Source organism: Podarcis vaucheri, assembly GCF_965113315.1.
Source record: "Podarcis vaucheri genome assembly, chromosome: 5".
NCBI lineage: Eukaryota > Metazoa > Chordata > Lepidosauria > Squamata > Lacertidae > Podarcis > Podarcis vaucheri.
This window is the reverse complement of record NC_138763.1, coordinates 95,273,787-95,297,432: the sequence shown is the minus strand read 5'-3', so window position 1 is coordinate 95,297,432 and position 23,646 is coordinate 95,273,787. Positions and strand designations below refer to the sequence as shown.

Genomic DNA, 23,646 nt, shown 5'->3' with positions numbered 1-23,646 from the left:
GTTTTGTTTCTACGGCAACGGAACAAAGCCCCCGCTCCACCAATCCGAGAGAGGGGCGGGCCTCTGTGACGTCAGCGGTCGGGAACGGGTGCCCGCCGGCGCTCCCATAAGGCTCCCGTAAGGCACCCCAGGCCGCATGCGCAGAACGAAGAGCGGGGCCCGTCGCTGAGGCAGGTAGGGGAGCAAGGCTTAAGTGTTCTGACCCGCAAGGGTCGTACACGTGTTTCACGCAAACGTGTGAACGCACCTTTCTGCGTAGTTTGGTTCGAAAATACCGTGTACTTTTTTGAGGGTGGGGATACAGACCTTGTGGTCCTTGCTGAGCCCTAGAATTGCACGGAGTAGGCTGATCGCTGCATTCAGGCAGTATTTTATTTATTGTTGTTGTTATTTCTGTTGACATTAGGTGGTGGTGGTTTGTTTCTTTTGCTCTGTTTAATGGAATGACTGCTGGCCGTAGGAAACACTGGGGGAGCAGAAGGGAAAACCAGGATTTTACCATATACGTATGTGGACTTTTACACCCACCCACCCCATAGCTGTCAACTTTCCCCTTTTCTTGCGAGGAATCCTATTCAGAATAAGGGACCCACACCCCTCAACCCAAATAAAAAGTTGAAGTTTTTCGTCAACTTCCTCAGCCCAGCCTTAATATTGTGTGCAAGACTGTTTTAGCATTTACAGTGGTACCTCAGGTTACATACGCTTCAGGTTACATACGCTTCAGGTTACAGACTCCGCTAACCCAAAAATAGTGCTTCAGGTTAAGAACTTTGCTTTAGGATGAGAACAGAAATTGTGCAGCGCGCAGCAGCAGGAGGCCCCATTAGCTAAAGTGGTGCTTCAGGTTAAGAACAGTTTCAGGTTAAGAACGGACCTCCGGAACGAATTAAGTACTTAACCCGAGGTACCACTGTATACAACATTGCCCCGTCAATGAAAACGCAAGTGCAGTCCATACTTTTGCAGAACAACGGGTCTGCAGTGTTGTCCACTCTATATTTCGGGTTAGAAATGAGGTTGGGTGGTTTAGGGCAGTGTTCCCCAACCTTGGGCCTCCAGCTGTTTTTGGACTACAATTCCCATCATCCTTGACCACTGGTCTTGCTAGCGAGGGATGATGGGAGTTGTAGTCCAAAAACAGCTGGAGGCCCAAGGTTGGGGAACACTGGTTTAGGGCACCTGTTGCAGCACAGCCATTGAGACTGTAGATGAGAGAGTACTGAATGACAACCTTTGAGGGTACCTTAGTGTTATTATCCTGTCTCATGCTGGCATGTTGGCACTTAAATGAGTTAAAAACTCTTAGCTTCCATTCCTAAGTACATTATTATTATTTATTGAATACCCCGGGGGGTCTCAGTATAGAGATGGATGCAGGCAGTGTTAGAAACCAGGATAGAAATTAAGCTATTTGTCACCTGGCTGCTGGAACCAAGGTTACAGGAGCAAAAACAGAAAGTCTAAGCGCCACTTTATATAAAGGTGACTTGCACAGTGGCGGGGGAGAGTCAGCGAACCTATTCTGGGTGACATTTCTCCTCCTGTTCCCTCGGCACCATTGGCGGTAATTTTATTATTGAGTCTCAGTCACCCTACAGGGCGACAAGATTCCTCAAAGTGCTCGCCTCCTGACAATTCCCAGTCGTAAAACGTGCCTGGCTAATTTTGAACGCTGGTGGACTTATAGAAGGGTAAGAGAGTATTGGGAAATGATATATAATGAATTGAAAAAAATGTTTAAAAGTTAACTTTCCAAAAAAACAGAGTCTTTTTTGTTGGGGATATAATTCAGAGGGAAATTCCCAGGTGCCAAAAAAGATGATTTATTTATGCTGCTATTGCAGCCCGTGTTTTGTTAGCCCCAAAATGGAAAACGAGCGAGCCAACCAAAGAAGAATGGCAACTTAAATTGATGGAATACGCGCAGCTTGCAGATTTGACTTATAGAATAAGAGTTTGGATTTGGATTTGATATCCCGCCTTTCACTCCCTTTAAGGAGTCTCAAAGCGGCTAACATTCTCCTTTCCCTTCCTCCCCCACAACAAACACTCTGTGAGGTGAGTGGGGCTGAGAGACTTCAAAGAAGCGTGACTGGCCCAAGGTCACCCAGCAGCTGCATGTGGAGGAGCGGGGACGCGAACCCGGTTCCCCAGATTACATGACTACCGCTCTTAAGAACAAGAAGAATATACGTTTAAGGAAGACTGGAAAATGTTCACTGATTATATGGGTGAAAATTGTGTTTATTTAAAAACACTGGTAGCATTAGGATAAATTCAACAGTATAAAAGAATTTTGATGGACGTAACAATGGATCGCCAAATGGTTTAGTTCATGTACAATATGCAGGGATGTATGGTATGCAAAATGAACCACGGAAAGAGAAGAAGTCATTGATTTAAGGTTGTTTAAATGGATATTTTGAAATGCTGTGCCTAACCCCAAGGTGTTTTTTTTAATAATAATTTTTATTAATATTAACATATAAATTATAATACGTACCACAAATCTTTATCACTTATACAATCTTTTTGGACTTCCCTCAGCACCTCTGATGATCCACCGTTTTAACCACTTCTTATGCATTTCTTAAATTTATATTGCCTTTAAATGTCTTAACTAATCATCCTCCCCCTTATCCATTTTTGCAATAATTCCAATAATACTCCTCACAAAACTTCTTGCAAACCTACAAATGGCGCCTGATCTTCACAAATACTTTTCAAATAATCCGTAAATCTACTCCAGTCTTCTGTGAATTTCTGGTCCTGCCGATTTCGAACCCTTCCTGTTAGTTTATCCAGTTCTGCATAGTCCATTAGTTTCATCCTCCATTCTTCTTTTGTCGGTAATTCTTCTTGTTGGCTCCTTATCTCTCTCGCCCTGACCTAGCCACTGTAATTCACGTGACGGTCACCTCCAGACTGGATTATTGTAACTTGCTCTACGTGGGGCTGCCCTTGAGACTGACCCAGAAACTCCAGCGGGTGCAGAATGCCGCGGTGAGACTCCTTATGGGGTCTTCGCTGTGAGATCATATCCATCCGGTACTATACCAGCTGCACTGGCTCCCGGTGGAGTACAGGATCAGGTTTAAGGTGCTGGTTTTAACCTTTAAAGCCCTATACGGCCTAGGACCCTCGTACCTACGGGACCGCCTCTCCTGGTATGTCCCACAGAGAAATTTACGGTCTGCAAATAAAAACATCCTAAAGATCCCAGGCCACAGAGAGGTTAGGTTGGCCTCAACTAGAGCCAGGGCTTTCTCGGCCGCGGCTCCAATCTGGTGGAACGCTCTGTCACAAGAGACTAGGGCCCTGCAGGACCTGACATCCTTCCGCAGGGCCTGCAAGACAGAGCTGTTCCACCAGGCCTTTGGTCAGGGCGCAGCCTGACCCCCTCCTCTGGCAATCTGCAAAAAATTTGCTTGATGGTTGCCATTAATCTGATTTTAATTTGATTTAATTAATTTTATAATGAATGTTTTAGAATGTTGGACTATTTTGATTGTTGTTAGCCGCCCTGAGCCCAGCTTTGGCTGGGGAGGGCGGGATATAAATAAAATTTATTATTATTATTATTATTGTTGTTGTTGCTGTTGTTGTTGTTTCCATTTTTGGGCCAATAATATTCTTGCTGCCGTTGTTGCATATAAAAAGAGCTTACAATCCTTTCTGTTTATATCATCTCCTACAATGCCCAGTAAAAATGCTTCTGGTTTCTTTATAAATGTATATTTCAACATTTTTTTCATCTCATTATATATCATCTCCCAGAAGCTTTTCACCTTTTTACATTCCCACCACATGTGATAAAATGTTAACCCCAAGGTTTCTTTCTGCCCCCAACCTCAGAATGAGCAGTGAAGAGGCACCGTCGGGGGGACCCCAGGAAGAGGCAGCTGCGGACGTTGCAGCTGCGGACGTTCCAGATGTAGAGGTTCCAGCTGTGGAGATTCCAGCTGTGGAGATTCCAGCTGTGGAGATTCCAGCTGTGGAGGTTGCAAAGGTGTCTGTCGAGGAACATGCCGTTCACATCCCGACACCACTGCCACCACCTTCCTCCAGTGGAGAGCGAGAACGGGGCCCCAGCCAGCGCACAGGCTGGCTCCTAGACCTACTGGATGACGTCCGCTATCTCATCTCCTGCACCAACTGGTACTAGCAGCTCTCTGTGCCTTCTGCCAACACGTGCCGGCACAATGGACAGGTCTTGGCCCAGCCTCTCAACGGAGCAGCGGCACCCACCTTGAGGGAAAGCGCCTGCGAGATCTGTGATTAAAGGTCTGGGGTGGGGAAAGAAATCTTTTTGGACATTCTTTGTGCGGGAAACTCGGTTGTCCTTTTGAGTTGCCTTGTTGCCACCTGGTGTAATTCTAAGAATGTTCCCTCCGCTTCCTGTGTAAACTGCTGTTAAGCTTTGGGCAACATCCTGATTCTAGCCTGGCTAGTTCTGTGCTGTAATCCCAAGAACCGCTCTATTAGGGGCAAAACAAAAACAACAAAAGTCACAGGTAACATGCTTGGTCATGCATAAGATGCTTGGATGAAGGTAGAGGTAACTGCCCCATACGCTAAGTGTGCTGATGTTTGATGGAGCATGTACACAACACACGGGCAAGCGCTTTATCTGTGAGTCATAGAATCATAGAATCATAGAGTTGGAAGAGACCACAAGGGCCATCGAGTCCAACCCCCTGCCAAGCAGGAAACACCATCAGAGCACTCCTGACATATGGTTGTCAAGCCTCTGCTTAAAGACCTCCAAAGTAGGAGACTCCACCACACTCCTTGGCAGTAAATTCCACTGTCGAACAGCTCTTACTGTCAGGAAGTTCTTCCTAATGTTTAGGTGGAATCTTCTTTCTTGTAGTTTGGATCCATTGCTCAGGCTAGTGTTTCCTGTGGGTCACAAAGCACGTGCAAGTGGATCACAGGCTTTATAAGCCGACCCAAAATCATTACAGAGCTACCTCGGTTTAAGAACAGTCCGGTTTAAGAACAATTTGGTCTACAAACTCTGCAAAACTGGAAATAGTGTCTTGGTTTGAGAAATTTACCTCAGTCTAAGAACGGAATCTGAACAATGGAAGGGCACCGGCGGCGGGAGGCCTCAATAGGGAAAGCGCGCCTCGGTTTAAGAACAGTTTTGGTTTAAGAAACTTGGTTTAAGAACGGACTTCCGGAATCCTTAACTGGTATGACGAATACGTCTTCAAACCTGTTGTTTTATTGACACCAGTAACTGAGTGTCGGAAAGGCTCAAGTCTTGGGAAACTCTTTCTGACGGCAGACAGCAGATCCAGGAACAGTTGTTTTGACCACAACTGCTCACTTCTGATGTGCAGCAGCAAAAGCAGCCACTGCTGTACGTATCAGAGGCAAGCTATAGTAGTCAATCAAAACAACCCCATGTACGAGGACCTTATGATGAGCTGTCACCAAATCTGCCATCAGGCTTAGTTAATTGTTAAGCCAAAGGTGATTTGAAATTTGCTTAGTCAAAATTTCCCCATTACTTTCCTGCAGGAAAAAAAGGAGAAGTTTGAGTGACATTGCTCTGATGTCACAAAGCTGTATTTGTACAGATGCAACTCATTGAATTGACACGTGATAGATAGGACCTTCAAATATTAATATTTGGAGGAATTTTGGCTTCATGTGACCAAAATTACTCAGTTATCATTGAGTATCCTGAGCCTATTGGTGAAGCAGTATCTCTGCTGCTGCCATTTGATGGCACACATCTTTGCAATAAGGGTTTTTCAGCAATTATTGCTATGAAGACAAAGCACAGTAGCATGAGCTCAGTAATATGAGACTGTGTCGGACCACCATCAAACCCTGCATTGACCTACATCAGCAGAATGCATGCTCAGCAAGCCATTGTCAGTCCTACCACCATAAAAGTCCCTGTGCTCCCTTGGAAAACTCTGTTGGATGCACATTGAGGATGCAATGGAGGCAGCAAAGAATGTCTTTGTCGCCTTCACTGCCACTGAGGAGGATCAATAATGAGTTGAAGTTATTGGTTATGAAACCTCATCATGCTGGGTACCAGCCTCTTCCAAAAGTTAACTTGTAGAGCACACAATCTTGTTCATGTTTAATTAAAAATAAAACCTGCTAAGGAACTTTTCAAGCCTCATCAAAACATCAGTGTGAGACTACCTTTTGTTTGCTTGTAGTTTCTAACAGTTTAATGTCATGCTAAATGATTATAGCTCTAATTCAATCCACATTTGCTCAAAAACGCAAGACTTCTCTAATCCTTAATCTTCCGAACTTGTTTCCTCATAACAACTCATACTTCCCCAGAGCTTGTCTTCTTCTCTGCATTTTCTATCAACTGCAGGTTTAACACAGTGGGAAGCAAAAATTTCCCTACTTTGAAAAGACAAGGAATCTTTTTCTCCTTCCACGTCCTTTGCCTTCTATATTTGTGGGACCCAAGCATCACTTGCATCACTTGTCAAAATACTGTTCCTTCCCCTGCAATTTGTCAAGGACTATTGAACACAGTGTCTTGCTCTCCTAAATATGCATGGTTCCCAGCTCCCTACAGCAGGGGTCAGCAAACCTTTTCAGCAGGGGGCCAGTCCACTGTTCCTCAGACCACTGTTCCTTGTGGGCAGCCGGACTATATTTATGGGGGGGGGGGATTGACGAATTCTTATGCCCCACAGAGGGGACGCGGGTGGCGCTCTGGGTGAATATACTAAAATACACAGCACACTGGAAATGTGGTAAGATTTGTTTAAGCTATTCTACGGCACCTGTTTCAATACCACTCTCCATGCTGCTCTGTCCCATCTGGAGCAGCCGGGGAGTTATGTGAGGCTGCTGTTTGTGGATTTTAGCTCTGCTTTTAACACTATCCTCCCCCATAGACTGGTGTCCAAGCTAGAGGCGATTGGACTCTCCAACTCCACCTGTCTCTGGGTTTTGGATTTTTTGTCAGAACGTTCCCAGAGGGTTAGAGTAGGGTCACACATGTCCACAGCCCTTAGCCTTAACACCGGCTCACCACAGGGTTGTGTGTTGAGTCCCCTGCTCTACACTATCTATACGTATGACTGTACAGCCATCTATTCCAGCAACAAAATCATCAAGTTTGCTGATGACACTACAGTGGTAGGGCTCATTTCAGGAGGGGATGAGTCCGCCTATCGGGACGAGGTGGAGCGGCTCTGTGTTTGGTGTGGAGAGAACAATCTGGCTCTTAATACGGCTAAGACCAAGGAATTGGTGGTGGATTACAGGAAAAAAAAGGCGGACATTCAGCCCTTGTATATCAACGGGGAACGGGTGGAGAGGGTGGCGGAATTCAGGTTTTTGGGAGTAGCTATCGATCAGGGCATGACTTGGAGCACACATACCACTGCTCTGGTGAAGAAGGCCCAGCAGAGAATTTATTTCCTCAGACTTTTAAAGAAGAACAATCTGAGTGAGAGACTGCTGGTGTCCTTCTACCGAGGCTCCATAGAGAGCATTCTTACATACTGTATTTGTGCTTGGTTCTCCAGTTGTACAGCTAGGGAGAGGAAGGTGCTCCAGAAGGTCATAACCACAGCCCAAAGGATTATTGGTCATCCTCTCCCATCTTTGGAAGAACTGTACGGTTCCCGTTGTCTTAGGAAAGCAAATAACATCCTGCAGGATTCATCTCACCCGGGACACTGTCTGTTTGCACTACTGCCTTCTGGCAGAAGATATAGAAACATCAAGTCAAAGACAAATAGACTGAAAAACAGTTTCTATCCAAGAGCTGTGGCCCTTTTGAATGCTGTAACTCGTTAGTGTGACCTGGGAGTTTGATGGGTGTGGTGTGGGTGTGGCTGGAATGTGGTTTGTTTGGTTGTTGTTGTTGTTGTCTTGCTTTTGTTGTTTTAAGGGATGGCATCCAATTTCGTTGCACTTTGTGCAATGTTGCACTTGTGTAATGACAATAAAGAATCTATCTATCTATCTAGATGAGTGGCTCTTTGATGTTTTCGTGTGAAGACCGACCAAATTTAACGAAGTACTACACTGCCTCAGTATGAGAAAACAAATGCAAAGATTCAGCTCAGTGCTTTCAGGGTAAGAAATTATATTCCAGGACCAGAAAACAGGGAGTTGGCTAATCATTAACACTGGATGTTATTTGTTACACACAGTGGAAACTATGTCGTTTTGCAACTGTCATTCCAGTGATCAACTCGAGAAAAATTATTCCCCCAAGGCATTTTTATCTCGATTAAAAAAACTGGGTGCCTGGGGCGGTAGTTATACTGACATACCATTTTTAATGATTACTTGGGAGCAGGATAAGAAACCACTGCTATCTCAGCTTTTGGCTTACAATGCAGCATGTGGCGATTCGGACATATTGTAGATGTCAAGGAGACGATCCGCTTCTCTCCAGCCTGACAACAAGGCACCATGAGTAGTCGAATAGAACGTGCGATGTGTAGCTTCTCCCGCAAACAGAACCTGTGGCGGCTGCAACAAGAAATAGCAGTATTAGTTTAGCCCTGTTTGGGCGAAAACTCGTTAGTGGGAAGCAGGAAAGTCGAGAGGCATGGAAAATCAAACAATGTCTCTGTTAATGCAACGTCCTTCATATGCCTCCTCCTGGAGAAGTCCAGAGGGTGGCAACACGAGAACAGGGCCTTCTCTGCAGTGGCTCCCTGCCTGTGGAATGCTCTCCCCAGGGAAGTCTGCCTGGCGCCTTCATTATACACCTTTAGGCACCAGGCAAAATGTTCCTTTGGTTGATCTGATTGACATCCTATGCCCTTTTAAAATGTGGTGTGTGTTTTTTTGGCCGGGGGGCAATTGGGTTGTTGCTTTTATTATGTATTTTGTGGTTTTATGTCTTGATTTTATTTTGTGAACCACCCTAAGACCCCCCTGGGTATAGGGCAGTAGATAAATTCAACAAACAAACAAACAAACACAGGGTGTGCGTTGGGGCTTGTGGGCGTTCTGATAAGGCGTTATATAAATTCAATAACAAACAAACAAACACAGGGTGTGTGTTGTGCAGTGGCGTAGCGTGGGTTGTCAGCACCTGGGGCAAGGCAAGTAATTTGCGCCCCCTAACCCCTAACCTGCCGCCGCTGCCAGCTTCTTCTTGCTGCTGCCTGGTCTGGTCTGGTGTGGTTCTCTCCCGCGCTCAGCGCTGCGCTGGTCGGCCGCTGCACTGTCCCTCCCCCAGATAGTCCCTCGCTCTCTCTCCGCACCGCACGCCTGGCACCCACCCCCCCTCCACAGTGGGCGGCGACCCGGCGGCTCGGCTCGGATTCGCACAGCCAGCACTGTAGTGAGAGAGAGTGAGTGAGCCAGGTAGGGGCAGAGAGCTGAGAGTGCGAGCGCGCCCCCCCCCCAGATGTTGCGCCGGTGCAGCTGGCCCCCCCTGCACCCCCCACGCTACGCCACTGGTGTTGTGGCTTGTGGATGTTCCGATAGATGCTGAGAGACAAGCTCCAATACAGCCAGGAATCCAGAATGGGTTACCTTGGAATCAGATGTGTCTTTGGGAAGGGGCTGAGCGAGGTCATCTATGTCATCTCCGGAGCTGTCAACAGCCACGTAACTGTAGGATCCTTTGGTGTAAGGCTCGCTGTACCATTTTGAGCACAGGATGTTCCTCGGAGGAGCAAGTTGTGGATTTCCTGACCCAAGTGCACAGAGAGCGGGTGAGTATCTTGCCTGCTAGCCCCGATTTCAAATGAAGTACAGTGGTTACATACACTTCAGGTTAAAGACTCCGCTAACCCAGAAATTAAGAACTTTGCTTCAGGAAGAGAACAGAAATTGGGCTCCGGCGGTGCAGCGGCAGCAGGAGGCCCCATTAGCTAAAGAGGTGCTTCAGGTTAAGAACAGTTTCAGGTTAAGAACAGACCTCCAGAACAAATTAAGTTCTTAACCCGAGGTACCACTGTACCTTTAACATCACGAGACGGCTGTGTTAAGCAAGCCACTTCAGCCAATTTACCCAGGACACTGGGACATGGCTAGATAAGCAGCAAGGGATGCGGTTGGTGCTGTGGTCTAAACCACTGAGCCTTGGGCTTGCCGATCGGAAGGTCGGTGGTTTGAATCCCCATGACGGGGTGAGCTCCCGTTGTTGGGTCCCAGCTCCTGCCAACCTAGTAGTTCGAAAGCACGTCAATGTGTAAGTAGATAAATAGGTACCACCCTGGCGGGAAGGTAAACGGCATTTCCGTGTGCTGCTCTGGCAGAAGCGGCTTAGTCCTGCTGGCCACATGGCCCGGAAACTGCGGACAAACACCAGCTCCCTTGGCCAGTAAAGTGAGATGAGCGACGCAACTCCAGAGTTGTTTGTGACTGGACTTAACTGTCAGGGGTCCTTTACCTTTTCTAAAGCAGCACCTTTACCTTATCTAAAGCAGCACCAAACCTGAACTAAAGCGGTTCTTCCAGTGAGAACAGACTACTTCAGCTTCATCAGGTTTAACTGAGATTTGACAATTCAAAGAAAAACAGGGACCTAGGAATTATGTATAGCAGGGGCAAGGGAACCTGAGGGGCCCTCCAAATGTTGTTGGACTCCAACTCCCATGAGCCTCAGCAACAGCCAAAGCGTTTCCAGGCATAAAGCATGGGTTGTGATTGGCTGTTGAGCCCCTCAGTTCTGCAATTAAAAACCACCTGAGCCTGGTTTAGGGAGTATCAATGAAGCTGCACCCATCCCCCCAGTACAACTGAGGACCACCCATCTCAGGATAACATAGAGCAGATCATCTTGTCAGTCACTTTTTCACCTCAAACTCCTAAACCTTTCAGCCTGCATTCTCAAAAGTAGAGAATATCTTGGCCATAAATACCTAGTTTTCAGAGAAGATAGGTTAGGAAAATCTATTGGGCACCTTCTTGACACTCTATTTCTCTTTTAAATCAGAACCAGTGAAGGCGGTGAAGGTCCTGTGTGAGTGTCTGGAGGCAGTTGAAGGATGGATGGTGGCTAACAGATTGAGGTTGAATCCTGACAAGACAGAAGTACTGTTTTGGGGAGACAGGGTGGGCAGGTGTGGGGGACTCCCTGGTCCTGAATGGGGTAACTGTGCCCCTGAAGGACCAGGTGCGCAGCCTGGGAGTCATTTTGGACTCGTAGCTGTCCATGGAGGCGCAGGTCAATTCTGTATCCAGGGCAGCTGTTTACCAGCTCCATCTGGTACGCAGGCTGAGACCCTATCTGCCTGCGGACTGTCTCCCAAGAGTAGTGCATGCTCTGGTTATCTCCCGCTTGGACTACTGCAATGCGCTATACGTGGGGCTACCTTTGAAGGTGACACGGAAACTACAACTAATCCAGAATGCGGCAGCTAGACTGGTGATGGGGAGTGACCGCCGAGACCATATAACACCAGTCTTGAAAGACCTACATTGGCCCCCAGTACGTTTCCAAGCCCAGTTCAAAGTGTTGGTGCTGACCTTTAAAGCCCTAAACAGCCTTGGCCCAGTATACCTGAAGGAACATCTCCACCCCCATCGTTCAGTCCGGACACTGAGGTCCAGTGCCAAGGGCCTTCTGGCGGTTCCGTCACTGCGAGAAGCCAAGTTACAGGGAACCAGGCAGAGGGCCTTCTTGGTAGTGGCGCCCTCCCTGTGGAACACCCTCCCATCAGATGTCAAAGAAATAAACAACTATCTGATTTTTAGAAGACATCTGAAGGCAGCCCTGTTCAGGGAAGCTTTTAATATTTGATGAATTATTGTATTTTAGTATTTTGCTGGAAGCTGCCCAGGGTGGCTGGGGAAACCCAGCCAGATGGGCGGGGTATACTTATTATTATTATTATTATTATTATTATTATTATTATTATTATTATTATTTATTTTATTATACAAAATTAAGAGACATTTGGAAAACTTAGGCCAGCGGTTTTAACAGAATAACACATTGTTTTTGCACCCCTTGTTCCGACGCTTGCGAACAGCTAAGAAGTCATGCGTACCTGTTGCTCTACGAAATACTTCTGTTAATGCAGAAAGGACTTCTGCGTCTGTGAGGGTTTCCATGAATTCAGCTTCTTTCCCAGCAATGAAACCACATAAGATATGTCCGTATCTGGTATGGTAAAAGGAGAAAGGCTTTTTAGAGTCCACAGATGCTGGTCCTATTAGTTTCAACTTCATAAAAATCCATTTTTGGGAAGTGGTAGATTTATGAAAGTAGATTTCAATGCTGTATGTTCATACACACACTTTATTCTTAGCTATTCTAACAGTTTCCCCAATAATTTAGAGCAATTTACCTAAGAGGACAGCGCCCAGCCTAAGTGGCTTAGAGTTTCCCAGATAATTTTTATTATTGGTGGTGTGCTGGCCATTTTTCTGTCAAATTGTATGGAGTTGATTCTTATATATTTTAAAATTTTGCATACCACCCTTCATCCATAGATCCCATGGTGGTTCGCAACACAAAAATACAAGATAGAAAGCACAAAATTTTTAATTATTCTTGTTGACGTTTCTGTAGCTTTGGACTGAAGTTCCTATTTGTTATGTACTGAAGTTCCCACCCTGGGCCAGCAGGGGGATACTGTAGATAGTTATGCAAATGAAGGATCTAAAGTGACGTTCAGTGATCGGATAGTTTTAGAAAGTTGTTACAGTAACATTGTACTGGAGCTCTATATAAGCAGGCTGACTGAGACCTTCAGCTCAGTTCTGTTCTGGCCTCTGAATAAACAAGAGCTGTTTGAAGAATCACTGTGTCGTCTGATATGTTCACCCACAACTTAACACTATTGGGGTTCTTTCCTGGTCACTAGTGGGTTTTGGTGCACTGCTACTATTTAATCAGTAAGAGAAAAACCACTTGCTTAGTTACTGCTATTTAACACAGCTCCTAGAATCACAGAAGTGTAGTGCTGGAAGAGACCCCGAGGGTCATCTAGTCCAACCCCCTGCAGTGCAGGAATCTTTCATCCAACATGAGACTTGAACCCACAACCCATAAGAGTCTCATGCTCTACCGACTGAGCTATTTGTCCTCTTGAAATAACCCCTCATACACGAGTACCACTTCTTTGGTGTAAAGAATTCATTTGGCATATCTGATTTTTTTCCAACAAATTTGTGTAATCAAGTCATCCAGGCTAGAGGTCAGGAGCTCTGAGGTCCAGGGAGGGTCTAGCTCTCCTGAGTCCTGCCAAAGACATCTGCATCGCTTTTTTTAGATACTTACTTTCTATATTTTTGTTTGCATATCTCAGCCGCCATAGAAATGCTGCACAAAAGTCTGCTGATAACCCCACATCAATTTAATGCAGGGTGGATTTAACTTTTTTTTTTTTGAAAAATCAGATTTTTTTTTAATTTAAAACAATTTTTAAAAATTTAAATCAGATTTTTAAAATAAAATGCTTTTGGAGGAAAAATCTTTCTAAAGATAGTTTTCTATTTAAGTTACATTATAGTCCAAAGGCTTTTCAGCAGGAAATAAGGATTTGTTTTAAGTTTTTCATGTGTCCTAAAACTCAGTCTAAGTTTTTATTTTATTTTTTTTTAAAAAAAGTTTAACCACAACCTTAACAAACATGGATACATATGCAATAATGTTATTGCTTGAGTTAAATAAATTGTTTAAATTGTTATTCAGGAAATGATTATTTTTCTCCTTCCAATAAAGTACAGCACAAAAGTTGTCCAAATATAAACAGTTAACTTATTAAACCTCACAATAATGTCATAATTATCTGTCTATGTATTTCTAATAGTATAACCAAATCAGTAATTTCTGATGTAACTGTAAAAACTACTCTGAAAATTTATTATTCCAAAAATGAAACCTCCCTCTGGTTGTAAATATTAAGATTATACCAGCAAGAATGAGTCTTTCTGTAAAAAAAAAAAAAAAAATTTAAATTAAGTCTTACTGACTAGTGATTTAAATGGTGATTTAAATCAAATTGATTTAAATCAAATCCACCCTGGTTTAATGCAAAGACCCAACTTGTTTGCCTGATCTGCATGTGATAAGCTTCCTGTGTTCAAACAAAACAAAACAAAACAAAACAAAACAAAACAACAACAACAATAAATCCTTCCAGTAGCACCTTAGAGACCAACTAAGTTTGTTATTGGTATGAGCTTTCGTGTGCATGCACACTTCTTCAAATGACTTGTTGAAACGGCAGCTATCCTGGAATGGCCTGCCCTGCAACCCATTCCAGCCTGTCTTTCCCATGTACCTCTCTGCCGGATGGAGAACAACAAAGCCAGCAATCTTCTGGTACCAAATAGCCTCCAAGTCGACGGGTGGCTCAGCCAGGGGCGATTCTCCATCCCACACCACCTCAACCATCTGACAATCTGGCTCCCAGAACGGCTGCTCAAATTCCGCAAAGATTTTGTTGTTTGTCCCAAAGCCCAGCTTTCTGATTGCAGCCGTTTTCCAGGACGGAAGCGGCGGGTTAAAAAAGGTTTCTCCGTGTTCTTTGAGGAAACCTAGGGAGAAGGAGAAGACATGACAGAGATTAGTAAAAGAACAGACTTTGGGGGAATGTGCCCAGGACCAGACTGTACAAACGCTTTAGTAAGCACCGGGGGGGGGGGGGGGGAATCATCTCCCCATAGGATTTACAGAAGTGTTCTGGATTTGTTACTGACCAAGTTCCTGCTGCTGGAAAACAAGCCATGACTTAGAGGGGTGGGTCTCCCTGTGAAGCCATAAGCAAGAATGCCACAAGATCAAGGGCAGGGAACCTTATCCGCCCAACAGACTCATTCCCTTCTGGCAACCTTCTGGGGAACAAATATGCCTGAGGTAAAACTGGGCAGAGAAGCTGGTGCGAATTCTACCTTCACTCAGTAGGTACATGACCTGGTTATCTCCCGCTTGGACTACTGCAATGCGCTCTACGTGCGCCTACCTTTGAAGGTGACTCGGAAACTACAACTAATCCAGAATGTGGCAGCTGGACTGGTGACTGGGAGTGGCCGCCGGGACCATAAAACAACAGTCCTGAAAGACCTACATCGGCTCCCAGTACGTTTCCGAGCACAGCTCAAAGTGTTCGTAAAGGTAAAGGGACCCCTGACCATTAGGTCCAGTCATGACCGACTCTGGGGTTGCGGCGCTCATCTCGTTTTATTGGCCGAGGGAGCCGGCGTACAGATTCCGGGTCATGTGGTCAGCATGACTAAGCCGCTTCTGGCAAACCAGAGCAGCACACGGAAACGCTGTTTACCTTCCCGCCAGAGCAGTACCTATTTATCTACTTGTACTTTGACGCGCTTTCAACCTGCTAGGTTGGCAAGAGCAGGGACTGAGCAATGGGAGCTCACCCCGTCGTGGGGATTCGAACCACCGACCTTCTGATCGGCAAGTCCTAGGCTCTGTAGTTTAACCCACAGCATTGTTGGTGCTGACCTTTAAAGCCCTAAATGGCCTCGGTCCACTATACCTGAAGGCACGTCTCCACCCCCATCATTCAGCCCGGACACTGAGGTCCAGCACCGAGGGCCTTCTGACTGTTCCCTCACTCCGAGAAGTGAGGTTACAGGGAACCAGGCAGAAGGCCTTCTTGGTAGTGGCGCCCTCCCTGTGGAACGCCCTCCCATCAGATGTCAAGGAAATAAACAGCTATCTGACTTTTAGAAGACATCTGAAGGCAGCCCTGTATAGGGAAGCTTTTTAACGTGTAATGTTTTATTATGTTTTTATATATGTTGGAAGCTGCCCAGAGTGGCTGGGGCAACCCAGTCAGATGGACAGGGGACAAATAATAAAATTATTGTTCTCTCTACCCACAAGTGCACCCCCCCCCATCCAAGCAATCAAGAAGACTTGCAAAGCTCATTTCATCCAGGGGCAAAATTTCACGGGTGTGTTTTTGTGTGTGCCAGGCTTGCAAGGGCATGGCAAGGGGAGAGGCTTTGAAGATGGGAGCCTGGGAAGATTTCCTAAACTGACCTGGCGGCAAGAGTGTGGGGTTGAGAGGAAGGACAAGCAGTTAAAGTCAAACAATCATTTGTTAGATCCATTTACTGCTGTTCAGATCCTTGCATGCAGAAATGGGACGAGGGTTCCTCCACATGAGACTCCCTGCTGCTAAACCGATGGTTGGAATCAGAGCTAAGAGTTCTGGAGAGAAAAACAAATTTCAAAGGCTGTCTCACATTCAGAACTGAAGAAGCTCTGCTCAGTGTTTGGCGAGAGACTCCCTTGTCCAGCACCTCTCAGATGATCCTCTCCTCAGCCCAAATGTCTTTGAAGCTCACTTCATACCCAGAAAGATGCGATGAATGCCAACCCTGATTACAGCGTGTGCTCTCAGAGATCGAAGGCACAGCAGCTGGAGGGGAGAATCAGAAAGCCAACGAAATTTCACCTAGAGGCACGGTGACGATGACATGGTCTGCGAAGAACTTCTCGCCATCTTCACATTCCACCTGGACTCCGAAGGTTCGGCCTGCGGGAGCCTCTTCCAAGCAGGAACTATTCCAGTGAACTGTCTTGACCGGCTTGTCAAACTGCACAGTCCCTTTGGGCAGAGATGCCATCAGGCAGTCTATGAGGCCCTTGTAACCACTAAGGGGGAGAAGCAAGACAAAATGAGGTAGCCTGGTCTTGGACACGTTTCCGAGCACAAGTCTTGGTGCTGACTTTTAAAGCCCTAAATGGCCTCGGCCCAGTATACCTGAAGGAGCGTCTCCACCCCCATCGTTCAGCCCGGACACTGAGATCCAGCTCCGAGGGCCTTCTGGTGGTTCCCTCCCTGTGAGAAGTGAGGTTACAGGGAACCAGGCACAGGGCCTTCTCAGTAGTGGTGCCCGCCCTGTGGAATGCCCCCCCATCAGATGTCAAGGAAATTCCTTTACCTCCCCCACATAGGGGTAGTTTGCTCACAGTGGGAAGTGAGATAAGGTCCAGAACAAGTGAGGGAAAGGGAAATAAAATCAGGGTTGTTGTTCTTTTTAGCAGGAACTGGGGGGGGGGGGACTGAGTTTCCTTACCTTAAAAAAAAAAAAATTACTTTTATTTATTCTGTGGGGGCCTGAGCCAAATATTCACCTATATCTGTACTCAATAAAGTTGTGGCCCTTTCTAATCCAGACCATTGTCTGCTTGAGTTTATTTATCACACCTTACATTTAGCCACTACTGGCGGGCATGGCAGTGCAACTGGGCCTGCAATGAACAAACAAACAAACTTTCCCCCCAGGAAAAAACATGTCCTCCGTAAACTTATATGTGCAAAGTAAAGGTAAAGGTAAAGGACCCCTGGATGGTTAAGTCCTGTCACAGGTGACTATGGGGTTGCGGCGCTCATTTCGCTTTCAGACTGAGGGAGCCGGCGTTTGTCCACAGACGGTTTTCCAGGCCATGTGGCCAGCATGGCTAAACCGCTTCTGGAGCAACGGGACACCGTGACGAGTGCCAGAGCGCACGGAAATGCTGTTTACCTTCCTGCTGGAGCGGTACCTATTTATCTACTTGCAGTGGTGTGCTTTCGAACTGCTAGGTTGGCAGGAGCTGGGACAGATAAAGTAGATAAATAGGTACCGCTCCAGCGGGAAGGTAAACGGCGTTTCCGTGCGCTGCTCTGGTTCGCTAGAAGCGACTTAGTCATGCTGGCCACATGACCCGGAAGCTGTACGCTGGCTCCCTTGGCCAATAAAGCGAGATGAGCGCCGCAACCCCAGAGTCGGTCACGACTCGACCTAATGGTCAGGGGTCCCTTTACCTTTAAGCGGGCAACCACTCACTTGGGAAACGTGCAGTCCAAGCCAGGAAGCATGGTATACTCCCCGAAGGGCCCCAAAGCCACCAGGTCCAAGCTGTGAGTCCCACTCACACAGCATTCCAGCTTGAAGAATAAGTTGAGGACGGCCAGCTTCAGCCGCTTGGTCTCCTCATCATCTGACCATTCTCTCACCTTCCGAGCGATCGCCTCTTTCAGGTACTCGCCCACGCTGGGCACAGGCACTTTGGCCGCATGCACAAACTCGCGCGCTTCTTCCAAGAGAGCGAAGAAGAGCAGCCCCATGGAGTCAAGGATGTCAGGACTTAGCAACTGGCCCCGACTGGAGAAGCAGGCCGAAGGCCCCAAGGGGTGGCCCCCGATTTCCACCTGCTGGTTTTCCTCAGACATGGCAGCCTCATCCAGGAGTCCATGCTCCGATGCCAGCTGGAAGACAGGGTTCTCCTTGGAGGGCCCGTGAATCCAATGGGCACCTATCTCAATCACCTTACCTCCTAGAAGGAAGGAGGGAAAGAATCAGCTTTCCAATGTTTCCACAGCATCAAGCCTCAAAGAGACTAATCCTTTAAGGCCTGCTTATTCCAGCTATCAGGCAAGGAGGGAAACCACAGTCTCAGATGCTTGGAGCCTTCAGACTTTTGGAAAACCCTCAGCAGGAGTGCTTGTAAATTTGCAAATGGCAAAACGCTCAGGGTTCCAGCCAGCCATGACCTCTTCAAAAAAAGCTCCATTCTGTTCCTCCTTTTGTGCCTCCCCTTCTCCCCACAACATGCTTACATCTTGACTGGGCAGTTTTTGTGTCCTCACCTTATATGTTTTATACAGTGGTACCTTGGTTCCAAAACGGCTCAGTCGACGAACAAATCGGCTCCAGAACACCACAGACCCAAAGGTAAGTGAGTTTGTGAACGTTTTTTGAAAGTTGAACGTCCGTTTTGGCTGTCGGCATTGTTTCCGGGACCAACCAGCCTTGGTTTTTGAATGTGTTGGAAGTCAAATGGACTTCCAGAACGGATTGAGTTCAAGAACCAAGGTACCACTGTATATGCTTTAATCCGGCCAGTGTGGCTGGGGAAACCCAGCCAAATGGGAGGGGTATAAATAATAAAATTACTATTATTAGTTTTCTAATTTGTTCTGTGTTTCTGCAAACCTAGAGACCCCTCACCACCTTTCTCACACACCCCGTTGAGAATGAGTTTGCTGTTCTCCAACGCACTCTCCTGCAAAAGAGGACTGATGCGTAAAATAAAACCTGAAGGAGCGTCTCCACCCCCATTGTTCTGCCCAGACACTGAGGTCCAGTGCCGGGGGCCTTCTGGCGGTTCCCTCACTGCGAGAAGCCAAGTTACAGGGAACCAGGCAGAGGGCCTTCTCAGTAGTGGCACCAGCCCTATGGAACGCCCTCCCACCAGATGTCAAAGAGAAAAACAGCTACCAGACTTTTAGAAGACATCTGAAAGCAGCCCTGTTTAGGGAAGCTTTTAATGTTTAATAGTCTATTGTATTTTAATATTTTGTTGGAAGCTGCCCGAGTGGCTGGGGAAACCCAGCAAGATGGGCGGGGTATAATTAAATTATTGTTGTTGTTGCTGCTGCACTGAGAGGCACCGAATTCTGCGCAGGCTTGATTTACTGCTATTGTTGCCAAAACAAGAAGCAGTTTGTTGTGGAGAGTTCTGGCCATGCCTATTCTTCCCCTTCAGCAGCACCGGAGTGATCCTTTGTCTAGGTCAGGGGTCAGCAAACTTTTTCAGCAGGGGGCTGGTCCACTGTCCCTCAGACCTTGTGGGGGGCCAGACTATATTTTTTTTTTGGGGGGGGCGAAATGAATGAATTCCTATGCCCCACAAATAACCCAGAGCTGCATTTTAAATAAAAGCACACATTCTACTCATGTAAAAACATGCTGATTCCCGGACCATCCGTGGGCCAGATTTATAAGGTGATTGGGACGGATCCAGCCCCCTGGCCTTAGTTTGCCTACCCATGGTCTAGGTGGCCTGCATCCATCCACCCCCAGTTAAAACTGCTGGAGACTATAATGGAAGAAGCAGATCTTTGCTTTTAGGCAAGAGAGCAGATGGGCAGAAGATAGGGTAACACACAGTACCACCTGAAACTAGGGCTATGTATACATTCTGATTTGCCCCCTGTATTTGAAGCCATATGCACAATTCGCAGCTATCCTGTAGTTTCTTGAGAAACACTGCTGTTTTGTGCATTTTCTACCCCTCAAACCAGTTTCCATCCGACTTCCTCACCAAACTTGAAATGCAAGGGGGCCGGGGGAAATGCTGCATTTCAAGCCAGTAACGTGTACATTGCTTAAAGGTAAAGGGAGCCCTGACCATTAGGTCCAGTTGTGGCCGACACTGGGGATGCGGCACTCATCTCGCTTTATTGGCCGAAGGAGCCGGTGTACAGCTTCCGGGTCATGTGGCCAGCATGACTAAGCCGCTTCTGGCGAACCAGAGCAGCGCACGGAAACACCGTTTACCTTCCCGCTGGAGCGGTACCTATTTATCTACTTGCACTTTGACGTGTTTTCGAGCTGCTAGGTTGGCAGGAGCAGGGACTGAGCAACGGGAGCTCACCCTGTTGCGGGGGATTTGAACCGCCGACCTTCTGATCGGCAAGTCCTAGGCTCTGTGGTTTAACCCACAGCGCCACCCGCGTCCCTGTACATTGCTTAGGTTAGGTGTAAGAAAATTTCAGCCCTGCTGCTGCTCTCCAAAGCACTTTTCTGAGGCTGGAGAACAGAGACCAAGCATGGCTTGCCCCCATGGCTTGCCTTCTCTGTCAGCGGTGATGAGGACTTGCAGAGGATGAAGGCTGTGCTGGATTATTAATTTGTTTTTTTGGGGGGTGTTGTTTTGCAAGAACACAAGTGGGTAGGAAAGTGAAGAAACCAGAAAAGCATGAGAGCAGCAGCTATGCTCAGGCTAAGAAAGAGGGTTCTCAGTGACTCAGTACATCTTCGCAGATTAGATCACAATGATTTGATTCACTCGATTAGTCAATTGCATTTTTAAATGAATATACAGTGGTACTCGGGTTAAATACTTAATTCGTTCCGGAGGTCCGTTCTTAACCTGAAACTGTTCTTAATCTGAAGCACCACTTTAGCTAATGGGGCCTCCTGCTGCCGCCGCGCCACCGGAGCACAATTTCTGTTCTCATCCTGAAGCAAAGTTCTTAACTCAAGGTACTATTTCTGGGTTAGCGGAGTCTGTAACTTGAAGCGTATGTAACCTGAAGCATATGTAACCCGAGGTACCACTGTAATCCAGGATACTGCTGAAAGGGGGAGGGAAACACACCAAAAACCTTGCTGCCCACTTAATTCACAGTACTGATGAAAATATTTTAGTTGATTTATTTAACCAGTTGCAACCCTAGAAGGGAGCAAAAGCAACTGAGAAACCCATCCGCTCCAGCCACTTTCCTCAAATCAACCATGGGAGAAGTAAACCTTTCCATTCTTGAATGCCAATATGTGTGAATATTCTGGGCTGTTCAGGGAGGTAGGAATCCCACCCTGACCCCAAAGAATATTTTTTTAGAGGCTGTGTGTGTGATGGGGAGCACTCCAAAGTAACTACGAGGAAACACAACAACAAGAAGCCAGGAGGGTGGAGACACGTGTTTCAGCATAGCTCAGTTGGTTAGATAACACCAAGGCTGCAGGTTCGATCCCTCCCTATAGGGGCCAGCCGCATATTCCTGCATTTTTATATTTTTATGGGCCAGCTCCATATTCCTGCAGGGGGCTGGACCAGATGATTCTCAAGGTCCCTTCCAACTGGGCAGTTCTATGATCGGGTTTTCTCTCGGGAAAAGCGCAAAGGGGCGCAAAGTCCGCTCCGGCGCGCCTCGCGTTACGCGGAAGGGTTGCGCCCGCCCTCCGCCCCGCTCTCCCCGGTCCCGATTCCCGCCGGCCAGCCGCCTCTTACGGAGCTTCCCGGAGCGGATGCGGCCCCCGGCTCGGCCCGTGGCCTCCAGGACGCGCACGCCGCCCAGATGCCGGCCGCCCCGGCGAAGGAGCCGCTGAGCCGCGCCCAGCCCGGCCAGCCCCGCGCCCACGATCAGCACCCGCGGCCGGACAAGAGCTCGGCCGACCCTCCGCTCCATGGCTCTCCACGGCGCCAGGCGGCTTCTCCCTCGCTCCCTTCCGGGAAGGAGGCGGCCAAGCTTTTAAAACCCTCGTGATCACGAGGAAACGCGGAAGTCTTTAGCCTCCGCCTGCTGCGCTCCGGCTCTGGTGCGCTCTCGTGGCGGCGCTTGGAGGCGATGCGCGGAAGGACCGTGGGAAAGCGGGCAATGCAAAAAATAAAAATAAAAAATTGCGCCGGGGTTAAATCTCTAGAAATCTCTATGTGGGACAAGAAGCTACAGTTAGAACTGGATATGGAACAACTGATTGGATCAAAATTGGGAAAGGAGTACGACAAGGCTGTATATTGTCTCCCTACTTATTTAACCTATATGCAGAATTCATCATGCGAAAGGCTGGGCTGGATGAATCCCAAGCCGGAATTAAGATTGCCGGAAGAAATATCAACAACCTTAGATATGCAGATGACACACTCTTGATGGCAGAAAGTGAGGAGGAATTAAAGAACCTTTTAATGAGGGTGAAAGAGGAGACTGCAAAATATGGTCTGAAGCTCAACATCAAAAAAACGAAGATCGTGGCCACTGGTCCCATCACCTCCTGGCAAATAGAAGGGGAAGAAAGGGAGGCAGTGAGAGATTTTACTTTCTTGGGCTCCGTGATCACTGCAGATGGTGACAGCAGCCGTGAAATTAAAAGACGCCTGCTTCTTGGGAGAAAAGCAATGACAAACCTAGACAGCATCTTAAAAAGCAGAGACATCACCTTGCCAACAAAGGTCCGTATAGTTAAAGCTATGGTTTTCCCAGTAGTGATATATAGAAGTGAGAGCTGGACCATAAAGAAGGCTGATTGCCGAAGAATTGATGCTTTTGAATTATGGTGCTGGAGGAGACTCTTGAGAGTCCCATGGACTGCAAGAAGATCAAACCTATCCATTCTTAAGGAAATCAGCCCCGAGTGCTCACTGGAAGGACAGATCCTGAAGCTGAGGCTCCAATACTTTGGCCACCTCATGAGAAGAGAAGACTCCCTGGAAAAGACCCTGATGTTGGGAAAGATGGAGGGCACAAGGAGAAGGGGACGACAGAGGACGAGATGGTTGGATGGTGTTCTTGAAGCTACCAGCATGAGTTTGATCAAACTGCGGGAGGCAGTGGAGGACAGAAGTGCCTGGCGTGCTCTGGTCCATGGGGTCACAAAGAGTCAGACACGACTAAATGACTAAACAACAACAACAACAAAATCCAAGCCTTCGACAACATAAGTGCAGCGCGAGAGCGCCTGCGCTCTTGGACCTTTTAAACTGGCAATTTTTAAATAAAAGCGCTTTAAAACCTCGAAACGCGGAGAGCAATTTGGTCATTTTCTGTGCGCTAGAGATGACTCCGAGGCTGGATCCTAGTTGGAAGGGTCATCTAGTCCAGGTACCCCCAATCTTCAGCCCTCCACATGTTTTGGCCTACAACTCCCATGATCCCTAGCTAACAGGACCAGTGGTCAGGGACGATGGGAATTGTAGTCCAAAACATCTGGAGGGCCAAAGGTTGGGGATGCCTGATTCTAGTCCGACCCCCTGCAATGTAGGAATGTCTACAGAAGCATCCATGACAAATAGACAACCAACCTCTGCTTAGTGTTTTAGCCCCCAGTGCCCTTCCCCAGATGTTTTGATAGGAATAAAACAGGTGATTGGGGGGTATAAATTATTATTATTATTATTATTAGCCTGGATATAGTAACTGTAAGCTAGGGCAAAGCACACTGAGTTGTTGTTGTTGTTGCAGCTGCTGCTGTTGCTGC

The 23,646-nt window shown here is 47.1% G+C and overlaps 1 protein-coding gene and 2 long non-coding RNA genes across 3 annotated transcripts; 2 read left to right on the top strand and 1 right to left on the bottom strand.

The window, feature by feature from the left end:
- Positions 1–36: 36 nt before the first annotated feature.
- Positions 37–4,307, top strand: LOC309532715. The gene is made up of 2 exons (XR_014219961.1): positions 37–174; positions 3,859–4,307. It is a non-coding gene; the product is annotated as an uncharacterized lncRNA (long non-coding RNA).
- Positions 4,308–8,271: 3,964 nt separating this feature from the next.
- Positions 8,272–21,875, bottom strand: PAOX (polyamine oxidase). The gene is made up of 7 exons (XM_082223173.1): positions 21,683–21,875; positions 17,731–18,220; positions 16,353–16,552; positions 14,211–14,466; positions 11,970–12,082; positions 9,505–9,662; positions 8,272–8,487 (listed from the first exon to the last, which is right to left on the bottom strand). Exons 1-7 carry the CDS (start codon positions 21,858–21,860, stop codon positions 8,344–8,346), a joined length of 1,539 nt encoding a protein of 512 aa, XP_082079299.1. The 5' UTR covers positions 21,861–21,875; the 3' UTR covers positions 8,272–8,343.
- LOC309532743 lies at positions 9,551–11,819 on the top strand. The gene is made up of 2 exons (XR_014219998.1): positions 9,551–9,686; positions 10,913–11,819. It is a non-coding gene; the product is annotated as an uncharacterized lncRNA (long non-coding RNA).
- Positions 21,876–23,646: the final 1,771 nt, after the last annotated feature.